At 60.9% G+C, this 12953-nt stretch overlaps 1 gene segment (V, D, J or C); it reads right to left on the bottom strand.

Annotated features, from left to right (window-relative positions):
- Positions 1-218: 218 nt before the first annotated feature.
- The window catches only part of LOC136143276 (immunoglobulin heavy constant gamma 4-like), a gene marked incomplete at its 3' end in the record, with an annotated part of 29431 nt that continues 16696 nt past the window's right edge, over positions 219-12953 (bottom strand). Inside the window, 5 exon segments of the C gene segment in view lie at positions 219-352; positions 1782-2108; positions 2193-2522; positions 2658-2702; positions 3035-3328. Coding sequence covers positions 219-352; positions 1782-2108; positions 2193-2522; positions 2658-2702; positions 3035-3328 — 1130 coding nt within the window.

Genomic DNA, 12953 nt, shown 5'->3' on the forward strand with positions numbered 1-12953 from the left:
AGGGACCGTGAGGGATAGTGACGGACAGTGAGGGACCGTGACGGACCATGAGGGACAGTGAGGGGACAGTGAGGGACAGTGAGGGACAGTGAGGGATAGTGAAGGACAGTGAGGGTCTGTGAGGGGACAGTGAGGGGACTTGAGGGACAGTGAGGGGCCGGGGGCCAGGAGGAGACACAGTGGGGACAGCGAGGGCACCGCGGGGCCGGCCCGCCCACCTTGAAGAGGGTCACGGTGGCGCTGTAGCACACGCTGAGCAGGAAGAGGGTGATGAAGATGGAGATGGTCGTCCACAGCCCGTCCAGCTCCCCGTCTTGGGCGTCAGCACAGGCCTCCTCCTCTAGCAGCAGCTCTGCAGAGGGAGGGCGGGGTCAGTGCTGTGCCTGCCCCCGGGGGCGGGGCTGGGCTCGTGGGGCCTCGCCGCGCGGCTCCCAGTGTGGCGCGGTGGTGGCGGGATGCCCCGGGTGGGCCGGGCCAGAGGCACCTGAGGACAGCCGCTGAGCACCGGCCCCAGCCCCCCATTCCTCCAGCCTGGGCCCCCGTCTCGGCCTGGCCAGTGGGTCCTGCTCCCTCCCCTGTGCTGTGCGCTGAGCTGGCGCGCTTGCGGGGAGGGTGCCCGGACCCCCCGCAGGACAGTGGCTCAGGCCCTGGCCGCCTCTCCCGCTGGGGGCCAGACCCGGAGGGCGGGAGTATCAGCAGAGCACGTGGGCTGTGGGCCCAGGGAAGGGGCAGCACAGTGCTGGTCTCTGTCCCGTGGGAGCTGGAGGGTGGGGGCCAGCCTGGGGTCTACGGTGAGGGCTCGTGAGACCCAGCTCTGTGGTCGGGTGTGCGTCTGTGCGGCTGCCCTGTGGGAGGGCCCGTGTGCAAGGCCCGCGTGTGTGCACGCGTGTGGGTGTTGTGGAGGGTGCACTGCACACGTGTGTACGTGGGCAGGTGAGTGCATGTGGATGAAGGCGGTGGTGTGCCGGCTGGTGTGGCTCAGTGGGGGGCTTGTTTGCAATGGCTCTGGGCTCAGTGTCCATGGGTGCGTATGGAGGGTCCCTCCCTGGGCACTCAGGGCTGCTTGCCTCTGCCCCTTGTGGGCACAGGGATGAGTGTCCCCACGAGTGCACTGGTGGCAGGGACAAGCAGGGCAGAGCCACCTGGCCTGAGGGGGGGTCCTGATATCCTGTGCCCGACAGTGCAGCAGGGCCGTCCCCCAACCCTGGGTCGCATGTGGTCCCCGTGAGGGCAGAGAGCCGGCACGCGGACTCTGGAGCCGGGGACAGGAATGTAGGGACGAGGACGGCCAGTGTCCCACTGCTTGGGCTGGAACAGGGGTGGGAAGAAGTGGGTACTCATTCTCCTGAGGGTCTCTGGTGGGCTTCTCCCATTCCGGGCACACACTCCAGCCCCAGCAGCTGCCGGGTGGAGGGTGGCCAGAGCAGCTGTCCCCTCCGGGAGAGGCCCTCCCCGGCCTCGGGCAGCCCCCAAGCGGCCTGCGCAGACCCGCACACTCTGGGTCCGGCCCTGAAGGGGGTCAGCTCTCCCGCACTGGTGGTGACAAACTGTGAGCCAGAGCCGGGTCCGCCCCTGCCCCATGCAGGCCCGGCGTGCCCCAGGGCTCTGCTCGGAAAGAACCATGACAGCATTGCGGGGTCCCAGGGCGGCGCTGGGTGCTTTATTTCATGGCGCCCGGGAGGAATGTACACAGGGCTGGGGCTCAGGCGTCCTCGCTGGACCCTGAGAGCCCACGGGGCGGGAGGGCTCGCTGGGGCAGCACTGCCGTGCGGCTCATTTACCCGAAGACTGGGTGATGGACTTCTGTGCGTTGTGATTGCGTAGAGCCTCGTGCAAAACCACACACGTGTAGGTGTCTCCCTGCTGCCAGCTCTTCTTGTCCACCCTGAGCTTGCTGTACAGGAAGAAGGACCCGTCGGCATCCAGCTGGGGTGGGGTCGTGCCATAGTTGCCCTGTGGCTCCGGATTCCCGTTTCTCTGCCACTCCACGTCGATGTCGCCCGGGTAGAAGTCGATGACCATGCAGGTTATGCTGACGCTGACTGAGCTCTTGGCCAGCTCTTCCTGTGATGGGGCCAGTATGTACACCTGCGGCTCCCGGGGCTGCCCTGTGGGGAGAGGTATGGCTGTTAGCACGATGGTCACTGCTCTTGGCCCCCAGGGACCCTCCTGCGCCCGTCCACCTGACCCACCTTTGGCCTTGGAGATGGTCCTCACGATGGGGGCCGGGAGGCCTTTGTTGTTGACCTTGCACTTGAACTCCTTTCCCTTCAGCCAGTCCTGGTGCTGGATGGGCAGGGCGCTGACCACACGGTAGGTGCTGTTGAACTGCTGCTCCCTTGGCTTCGTCTTGGCCGTGCGCACCTCTACATCGTCCACATACCAGGAGAACTGGACATCGGAGTCCTCCTTGCTCACATCCACCACCATGCAGGAGACTTCCGGTTTTCGGGACATTGTGAGGATGTCCCTGGGTTTCGGGGGGAAGATGAAGACGGACGGTCCTCCTGGGAGCTCAGGGACTGGTCGGGGAGACATGGTGGGGGGTCAGCCCCTGGGTGGACCTCCTCTTGGGCACCCATCCATCCCTCCCCCCCAGTGCCACAGCTGGTCAAGGTCCACCTCCAAGGGGTGGAGGGTGAGGCCGGCTGACTTACGTGGACATTTGGGACACCTGGAACAGGGGTTTGGGCCGTTGATTTCTGCAGAGAACAGACTGGAGGTTACTGGGGTTGGGGATAGACTGGGGCTGGGCTTAGGGCAGGGACAGGTTTTGGCAGGTGAGACCTGTGCCCACCTCTGTGGCCCCAGGGGCTGGGGGAGGCGTCCAGCCTGTGCCCACCCTGGACCTGGTGGAAATGCCCAGAGGACCCCCTCCCTGAGCCTGGGAGGCCTTCAGGTGAGGGAGAGAGACAGGCCTCCCGTGACACCCTGGGCGGGATTCACCATCCCTGGTGTGCGGTCCGTTCAGGTGGGAGGGCTGACCCTGAGCCTGTCTCGTAGTGGGCACCCTCCCTGTGGCCCGTCCTCTCACCGATGCGCTTGTCCACCGTGGTGCTGCTGGCCGGGTGGGCTACGTTGCAGGTGAAGGTCTTGCCGGACGAGATGCTGGCAGGCACGGTCACAATGCTGCTGAGAGAGTACAGCCCCGAGGACCCTCGGACGGATGGGAAGGTGTGCACGTTGCTGGATTGGGCGCCTGAGTTCCAGGTCACGGTCACTGGCTCAGAGAAGTAGCGCGAGACCAGGCAGCCCACGACCACTGTGTCACTAGGTGTGTCCCCACAGCTGTGAGGCAGAGCGTAGACTTCCGGGGCCGTGGCAGAAGCTGTGAGAGAGGAGGCCGTGTGACTGCCAGGGCCTCACCCCTGCGAGGGTCCGGGCAGGGCATCAGGCGTGCAGGCCTGGGGCACCGTTGAGCCCAGAGACTATGTGCTTCCAGAGAGTCTGAAGACCAGCGGCCCAGCATGGCTGTCTCCCACCCCAGGTCCCTGCGTCTGCAGCTGTGGGCTCCAGGCACAGCTGGGGGCCAGTGCTGGGTGACCACTGAGCCCAGGGTCTAACAGATCCCCGGGGCCCCTACCCTCCTGTGGGTGTCTGGCCTGATCAGGCCCTCGGTCTGAGCCCTGACCAGTGGCTACTGCTCCCTGAGCCCACTGCCCTGCTCTGCTCCTGTGCCCTTGTCCTGGCCTGCTCTTTGCCACCCAGGGCCCCTGTGTTCTGGATCAGCTCTGCCCACTGGCATCCCGGGAGCCTTGCACTGCCCCTGGCCTTCTCCGCCTGCAGGGTGCTAGCACCCCAAGCCCCATTCCCCGGCTGGACCTGTCCCCTCTGGCCCTGCTCTGCGCAGCCCAGGTATGCAGACCCGTCTGAGCCCCCAAAGAGCCCCTCGTTTCCCCTCTGCCAGGTCCACTGCCCTGTCAACCCCACCTCGCTTCTGCACATTCACTCCTCCTGTCCCAGCTCCTAGTCTCCTGGAACAGGGTTGGGACCTTGGATACAAGAACTGCGGCCCATTGGGGCCCCTCAGGGTCGCCCATGCCCCTTCAGCCCCAGAGACCTGCACTCCCAGGTTCCCTCTCCACCTGGCCTTGCCATCCACAAAGCCCCTCCCAGCAGATCAGGGCTCCCTTTTCCTCCGCCTTTCTTCCTCTAACTCTGGCGCACCTGGGGCAGCCCCTGCCCTCGCAGCCCCCTGCTGCCCTGCACAACCCCGCCTGCTCCCCTGAGTTCTTGGGGTAGCCCCCTGCGCCCGGCCTTACCAGCCCCCTGAGCTCCAGCGGAAAGGCTGCTCTCCTTTCTCAGGGCACTCAGGTCCCCCTCATCTAGATGCTCCCTCACCTGCCTCCACCCCTCATCCTGGCCCCTCAGCTGAGTGCGGGCTTCCTGTCCATCGAGTGTCTAGCCTCTGCCCATCTGCGCTCCGGTTCACCATCTCAGGCCTGAGTCGTCCCTGCCCTGTGCCCCTTCTCTCCTGCCCTGGGCCCTCCGCACACCCCAGGGGGGCCCCCAGCCCGCTCTCCTGTAGGACTCCCTGCTCTGCCCCCACTGCCAGCTGCCCTGCGTCCTGCCCTCCCAGCCCCCTAGGCTCAGGTCTCTGGGCTCAGCTCAGGGATGCTGTATCCTCATGTCATCTGCTCAGCTGGCGTCAGACTGCCTACTGTCCCTGGAGCGCGGGGCCCACAGCACCAACGGTCCCTGCACCCTATGACACTTGCCTACTCACCTGCTCACCCCAGTACCTGGTCTGCTGAGGTCCTGGGCAGGTCCCTGTCCTCCCAAACCCCTGTTCACCTGCACAAGCTCTCCCTGCTCCCCAAAGCTCCCAGGGCAGTCCCAACCCCTCCCAGGCTCCTTTTCACCTGCACAAGGCGTACCTGCTACCCCAAAGCTCCCAGGCAGCCCCCTGCCCTCCCAGCCCCAGGCTCACCTACACTAGCTCTACCTGCTCCCACATGCTCCCCGGCAGCCCCCCGTCCTTCCAGCCCCAGGCTCACCTACACTAGCTCTACGTGCTCCCCCAGCTCCCAGGCAGGCCCCTTCCCTCTCAGCCCGAGGCTCAGCTACAATAGCTCTACCTGCTCCCCCAAAGCTCTCAGGCAGCCCCCTGCCCTTCCAGCCCCAGGCTCAGCTACACTAGCTCTACGTGCTCCCCCAAAGCTCCCAGGCAGCCCCCTGCCCTCCCAGGCCCAGGTTCACCTACACTAGTTCTATCTGCTCCCCCAAAGCTCCCCGGCAGCCCCCTGCCCTCCCAGGCCCAGGCTCACCTACACTAGCTCTACCTGCTCCTCCAAAGCTCTAAGGCAGCGCCCTGCCCTCCCAGCCCCAGGCTCACCTACACTAGCTCTACCTGCTCCTCCAAAGCACTAAGGCAGCGCCCTGCCCTCCCAGCCCCAGGCTCACCTACACTAGCTCTACGTGCTCCCCCAAAGCTCCCAGGCATCCCCTGCCCTCCCAGCCCGAGGCTCAGCTACAATAGCTCTACGTGCTCCCCCAAAGCTCCCAGGCAGCCCCCTGTCCTCCCAGGCCCAGGTTCATCTACATTAGCTCTCCCTGCTCCCCGAAAGCTCCCAGGCAGCCCCCTGCCCTCCCAGCCCCAGGCTCACCTACACTAGCTCTACCTGCTCCTCCAAAGCTCTAAGGCAGCGCCCTGCCCTCCCAGCCCCAGGCTCACCTACACTAGCTCTACGTGCTCCCCCAAAGCTCCCAGGCAGACCCCTTCCCTCTCAGCCCGAGGCTCACCTACACTAGCTCTACCTGCTCCCCAAAAGCTCCCAGGCAGCCCCCTGCCCTTCCAGCCCCAGGCTCACCTACACTAGCTCTACGTGCTCCCCCAAAGCTCCCAGGCAGGCCCCTTCCCTCTCAGCCCGAGGCTCAGCTACAATAGCTCTACCTGCTCCCCCAAAGCTCCAGGGCAGCCCCCTGCCCTCCCAGCCCCATGCTCACATGCATTAGCTCTAACTGCTCTCCCAATACTACCAGGAAGCCCCCTAACCCTCCCAGCCCTGTGCTCACGTGCAGAAGCTCTACCTGCTCCCCAAAAGTTCCAGGGCAGCCCCCGTCCTCCCAGCCCCAGGCTCACCTGCACTAGCTCTACCTGCTCCCCCAAAGCTCCCAGGCAGGCCCCTTCCCTCTCAGCCCGAGGCTCAGCTACAATAGCTCTACCTGCTCCCCCAAAGCTCTCAGGCAGGCCCCTGTCCTCCCAACCCCAGGCTCAGCTACAGTAGCGATACCTGCTCCCCAAAAGCTCCCAGGCAGCCCCCTGCCTTTCCAGCCCCAGGCTCACCTACACTAGCTCTACGTGCTCCCCCAAAGCTCCCAGGCAGCCCCCTGCCATCCCGGATGCGGGCTCACCTGCAGAAGCTCTCCCTGCTCCCCCAGAACTCATGGGCAGCCCCCTGCTCTCCCAGACCCAGGCTCACCTGCATTAGCGCTACCTGCTCCGCCAAGGCTCCTGGGAAGCCCCCTACACTCCCAGCCCTGTGCTCACCTGCAGAAGCTCTACCTGCTCCCCAGAACCCCTGAGGCAGCCCCTGGGGCCCTGCCCTCCCAGGCCCAGGTTCACCTACACTAGTTCTACCTGCTCCCCCAAAGCTCCCCGGCAGCCCCCTGTCCTCCCAGGCCCAGACTCAACTGCACAAGCTCTACCTGCTCCCCCAAAGCGCCCAGGCAGCTCCCTGCGCTCCCAGCCCCAAGCTCACCCGCACAAGCTCTACCTGCTCCTCCAACGTTCCCAGGGAGCCCCCAGCCCTCCCAGCCCCAGGCTCACCTGCACAAGCTTTACCTGCTCCCCGAAAGCTCCCAGGCAGCCCCCTGTCCTCCCAGTCCCAGGCTCATATACACTAGCTCTACCTGCTCCCCCAAAGCTCCCAGGCAGGGCCCTGCCCTCCCAGTCCCAGGCTCACCTAGACTAGATCTACCTGCTCCCCCAAAGTTCCCAGGCGGCCCCCTGCCCTCCTAGCCCCAGACTCAGCTACACTAGCTATACCTGCTCCCCAAAAGCTCACAGGCAGCCCCCTGCCCTCCCAGCCCCAGGCTCAGCTACACTAGCTCTACCTGCTCCACCAACGCTCCCAGGCAGCCCCCTGTCCTCCCAGGCCCAGGCTCACCTACACTAGCTCTACCTGCTCCACTAAAGTTCCCAGGCGGCCCCCTGCCCTCCTAGCCCCAGACTCAGCTACACTAGCTATACCTGCTCCCCAAAAGCTCACAGGCAGCCCCCTGCCCTCCCAGCCCCAGGCTCAGCTACACTAGCTCTACCTGCTCCCCCAACGCTCCCAGGCAGCCCCCTGCCCTCCCAGGCCCAGGTTCACCTACACTAGCTCTACCTGCTCCCCCAAAGCTCCCATGCAGCCCCCTGCCCTCCCTGCCCCAGGTTCACCTACACTAGCTCTACCTTCTCCCCCAAAGCTCCCAGGCAGCCCCCTGCCCTCCCAGGCCCAGGTTTACCTACACTAGCTCTACCTTCTCCCTCAAAGCTCCCAGGAAGCCCCCTGCCCTCCCAGGCCTAGGTTCACCTATACTAGCTCTACCTGCTCCACTAAAGCTCCCAGGCAGCCCCCTGCCCTCCCAGGCCCAGGTTCACCTACACTAGCTCTACCTGCTCCCCCAAAGCTCCCAGGCAGCCCCCTGCCCTCCCAGCCCCCTGCTCACCTGCTGCCTCCCTGCCACTTGTCCCTGGAGCTCTGGCCCTCAGCACCCCTGCCCCTCTGGCCCACCCCCGAGCCCTCACCCTAGTGCAGCTTCCGTCCTGCCTCCTTTCGTTCCCGGGGCTGAGCTCTGTTCCCTGGAGTCGCTAGGTGCCCACCCTGTCTCCGACCCCTCTCCCCTGGCAGAGCCCCTGTCGCACCGTGGGCCCCTCTCAGAGGAGCTCCTGGCCTTCCGAGCTTCACCCTCTTTCTCCCACCACCCCGGCATCCTGCTCTGGTCGCTTCTCCCTCCAGTTGCTGGGTCACCTGCCCTCTGCCTCCCCGCTCCCGGCCCCCCAGGCCTTGCTCCCGGCCCTCAGGCCCTGGCTCCCCCCGCCCCTTGTGTAGCCTGTTCAGCTGCGTGCTCAGCCCCTCCCCTGTGCGGCCAGCTCGGGGCACACAGGAGCCCAGGCCAGCCCTGCCTGCTGTGCTCCCGGCGCTCCCGCTGTCTTGGGCCCCGGCCCCAGCCCAGAGCCAACCGCCACCCCGCCTGCCACTGCCCTGGGACTCAAGCCGGCCCCACTGTCCTGGACCGGACCCTCAGCCCCCTGCCATGGGGGGGGCCTTTCCTTCCCCTGTGCTAGCCACGATCCTCCCTCTGTCCTCGCTCAGACCCACCTGTCCATCCTGACCTCGTCCTCAGCCCCAGCCCAGCCCTGTGCCTGCAGCACATCTGGCTGAGCGAAGCCCTGAGGCTCCCGTCCCCCAGCCCATCACGGTCCTTGAAGGCCAAGCAGCCCCACCGAGCTCTGCCGCCCCTGGGTTTCCAGCCCTGTTGGTGTGGACACGCCCCTGCCTGGGCTCCCTAGTCCCTGCCCTGGGCAGCACGTGAGCCCTGGGCAACCCGCCTTCCCCGTGCCCGCTGGGCTGCTCCCGCCGCTGTGTGGGTCCCCGAGGCCAGTCTTCCCTCCGTGGCTGCATTCCACTGCCTGCCCTGGTCCTCTCAGACCCCACTCACCAAGGCTTGGGGTGCTGGCCTCACTCCCCTGCAGCCCAGGGCTCCACGCCCCCTCCCTGCTCTGGCCCCAGGCACATGTGGCTCTTCAGGGCTGTGCTCTGTGTCTGTAGCCCTGTTTACTAGGACTGGTAACCAGTTCCTGGAAGTGTGAACTCCTTGCCCACAAGCCTGCAAATATTAAGAAGTGGATTGAAACCGTGTGGCACGACTTGCTTCCTGAAGTTCCCTTTTCTTCTGGGTGGTTTCTGTCTCAGAGGGCCTGGGGGAGTCCAGATGCAGCCGGGGTGTCTCTTGTGGGTGTGTGGGGTGTGGTGAGTGGTGCCCTTGGACCCAGGGGACAGAGTGCACACCCCAGCTGTCACGGCTTTCCACGTTCTGCAGGGATTATGCCTGGTTTGCCCACCGCAGCCCGGGTACCGGGTCCCTCGCTTGAGCCCTCTGGGTGTCCCTACCCTGGTGGGCACCTCTCCTGACCCTGGAGAGTGTGTGGTTGGGCGCAGCCTGCATCCCAGCCCCTGCCTCGTCCTGCCTACCTGCCGGGGTGACCTCCCCTCCAGACCTCTGTCTTCCACCTCTTCCCTCCTCCTCTCCGTGGCTCCATCCGTGGCCTTGATATCTGACCAAAGGCCAGTGTAACGTGCACGGTCAGCGGGCAGTTGTTATTCCGGCCACAGCTGTCCCCCAGGGGACAGAGTTCACGATGGTCACTGGAGCCTGAAAATGGCCCTCTAGGTGAGAGAGAGCGTGCAGCCTGTCCACTGCTGTGTGTGGGCTGAGACTGGTCGTCCCATCTTTGGGGGACACTGACCCTCATACCCTGTGGGCGCCCCCTGGGCTGTCCCGTACCTTCAGCATTAGGTCTGGGATTGGGGATCCCGAGAGACACTGTAGCCCCCAACCCAGAAGTGCCATGGGTGGAGGACTTGTTCTCGGAGAGACAGCAGTGAGCAGTCCTGAAGTGGGATCTTAGTTCCCTGCCCAGGAATTCAACCCGGGTATCCTGGATGAAAACCAGGAATCCTAGCTGCTAGACCACCAGGGGCCGGAGGCTAGAAGGTAAGTTGCCCTGGCTCTTGCCCTGTTTGAAAGCAAGAATGTTTCAAGGAGGCAAAAACTAAAAAGCAGGTATAGTTTCTTATTAGAAGCACAGCACAACATGTGGGCTAGAGAAGTAGCTTATTGAAGACAGGAGGAGGCAGAAATACTCACCTGGAGAGAGAGGGTGTGGACGTCCTCCCTGATGAGAAGTGAAGGGGTGCTCGGCTCGTCTGTACAGCGCGGCTCTCCCGGATCTCTGTCTTCCTCGGGCCCATTACCTCGCTTCTTTACCCACATCTGACCTGCCCTGGGGCCCTCCTGACAAGTGTGTATCTTTTTGACAAGAAAGATTCCAACGCTGGCTTCCCTGGTGGCGCAGTGGTTGAGAGTCCGCCTGCCGATGCAGGGGACGTGGGTTCGTGCCCCGGTCTGGGAAGATCCCACATGCCGTGGAGCGGCTGGGCCCGTGAGCCATGGCCGCTGAGCCTGTGCGTCCGGAGCCTGTGCTTCTCAACGGGAGAGGCCACAGCAGTAAGAGGCCCGCGTACCACAAAAAGAAAAAAAAAAGATTCCAACGCAAAGGCTAACGGGAAGTTTGACAACACATTATGGGCTGGCACGCCCTCCCTTTTTGACCCCCGAGGAGGCTTCCTGCACATGTGCAGTCAGGGAGCTTTCCCTGACCTCAGGAGCGATAGACGTGGTCGTCTTATCTCTTTACTCCAGCAGGGCTCAGCTCCTGCCACTGACTTTGTCCTTGGAGTGTCAGGGAAAACAGAGCTCCAGTTTCCTCTGCTTGGCAAGCTCCAGCTGCTCAGCCCAGGGGCCCATCTATCTCTTACCCCAAATCTCCCCTGAGAGACGTGAACCCCGTGATATTTTATTGGGAAGATGAAGGGTGAACGTCTGTCTTCTGCAGCTTCTTCAGTCTGGCATGGGGCTCGCAGATGCTACCTAGTTGGGGGTCATGGAGCTCTTGCTCCATTCTTTTTTTTTTTTTTTGCGGTACGCGGGCCCCTCACTGTTGTGGCCTCTCCTGTTGCGGAGCACAGCCTCCGGATGCGCAGGCTCAGCGGCCATGGCTCACGGGCCCAGCCGCTCCGTGGCATGTGGGATCTTCCCGGACTGGGGCACGAACCCGTGACCCCAGCATCGGCAGGCGGACTCAACCACTGCGCCACCAGGGAAGCCCAGAGCTCCGTTGTGTTAAGGGGCCCCAGGGTGACTTCTGTTGTTATTTTGGCGGGACCCGTTCTGAGGAGTGGCTGGAATCTTTGCATTATTGTCATCTTGTCTAGAAGACTGCTGTGTTCTAGAGAGAACAAGCTAAACAACTTGGTTAAAAGAAGGCAGGGGTCAAAGATCAGTAAAAGAATTATTGTAACCAGGGGCCCGAGTAGGAGTAAGAACCAGGTTATGTTTCATAACAGTTTTTGATGGTGGTCCAGGTAGTGTCAGCGCTTGGGTTACCCTGTCCAAAGGAATGGAGCACTTGGCATGGTTATATACATTTTTTTAAAAGTTTTTTTTTCTGATGTGGACTATTTTTAAAGTCTGTATTGAATTTCTTACAATACTGCTTCTGTTTTGGTCTTTTGGCCGCAACGTCTTTTTTATTAGCCCATTGTGATTGATGTAGGTATAACAGACCCAGTTAGAAGTAGCTGGGCAACCTGAATGTTAATAGACAAAATCGATCTCCTTTCTTTTCAGGAGAATAAGTCTGAAAACCGGTCTGGACCTGGCATTTCGAAGATACTTGTAGCCAGGTGGCCACTTATCTGGTTTTATCTAAGTAGGTTTTAAAGCTTAGTGTGGTATTAACACATAATTTGTCATCATACATGTTTTTTCATCTTGTTACCATCTGATCTAAAGCAATTTCATTGTCTAAAATGTAGCAGGTACAAGAGGAGACCTTGCAGACATAAGGTTGCAGTTACCAGCTGCCAGCTGATGTTGTCTTGAGAATAGCTGATGGCCTCGAATCTGACACAGCTCATAAAACTTAAGTTCTCAGCAATACAAGGACTGTCTCAAATCACACCCATAGTGTCACCTAGTATTACCTTGGATGTCTGAACCACAGTTCTTCCATCTCGACCTTCCTTAACAGCCCAAACAGTCGTCACCATGAATGACTTCAGTGTTTTTCTAGTATGAGAAGATGCAAGAATCTGGGTTCTTAAAAATCCTCACCTGGGAACATCTATCTGAAGGCCTGTTCCGTCAGTTTCTCCCAGAGCACAGAGGGCCTCTTTCCTGAGCTCCACCTTGAACTACGTGCAGGGGCTGTTGATGGTTGGCAGCCGTAGTGGCTCGTGATTTAGTCCTGGCAGAGGCAGGCAACAAGTGCCAGTCTCCAGCTGGCAGGGCCCCTTCATGGTCATGAATCTGACCAAGGTTTGGGGGGCATTTCACGACCATTTCGTCCCACAGCGCCAGGAATGCTCATCCCCAGTTCTGGCAAAGATTTATTTGACAGGCCACTCAGTGTGCTGCCACTGGCGTAGGCCTTATTAACAGTAGCCCAAAGTCTCTGGACCACCTGTCTTCCTAGTCTCTTACGGTCCAGGAAACTCTTCCCTCTTTGTGTTTCTTCCCATACCTAGAGTTACACTGTTCCAGTCATCGATCTCGTATGGGACTACATATTATCATTTTGTCAGAGGCTCAGTCACACATTTGGTAATGTAAGAAAGAATGATTTTGTAAAACAGGCAATAAAAATAAAATAGCTAGCAGTATTTGTAAGGTCATAAGTAAGAAGGTAAGTCAAGAACTGGCATTAGGTACAGCCCAGTATCTCCCCAGGTTGTCTCACTCAGTCTGTTTTTTCTAGTATTACTAGGCTGGTTGCTTTAAACGTAAATGACCGTAGCCTGGTGTTACTCTCCTGTTTGTAGATAGTGGAGATCTTTATCCAAAGATGATTACAGAAGTTAAGCTTCAGAAACAAACTCAGAGTGTCCTTTTAATAATTTAATTAAATCCTGTAGCAAAATAACATAACATCAAGGGACCATCTGGGAAGTGGGTTTTAGTAAACACCGTAGTTAACAAATCTAGAATTTAATATTTAGTGAAACATAATCCTCATTTTCTTCGCCCCTAAAGTACCCTCATCTCCACTAAACACAGCCAACTCAAGACTAATTTGTTTTTAAAATAAGTCTGGCCCATTGACCACATAGGCTCCTCCACACTGACTCTGGTATAATTCCTCAGAAGGAGTCCAGACTGAATTCACAAAAGGCCCCTCAAGGCCA

This window comes from Phocoena phocoena, unplaced genomic scaffold (genome assembly GCF_963924675.1).
Source record: "Phocoena phocoena unplaced genomic scaffold, mPhoPho1.1 SCAFFOLD_227, whole genome shotgun sequence".
In the NCBI taxonomy this organism is placed as follows: domain Eukaryota; kingdom Metazoa; phylum Chordata; class Mammalia; order Artiodactyla; family Phocoenidae; genus Phocoena; species Phocoena phocoena.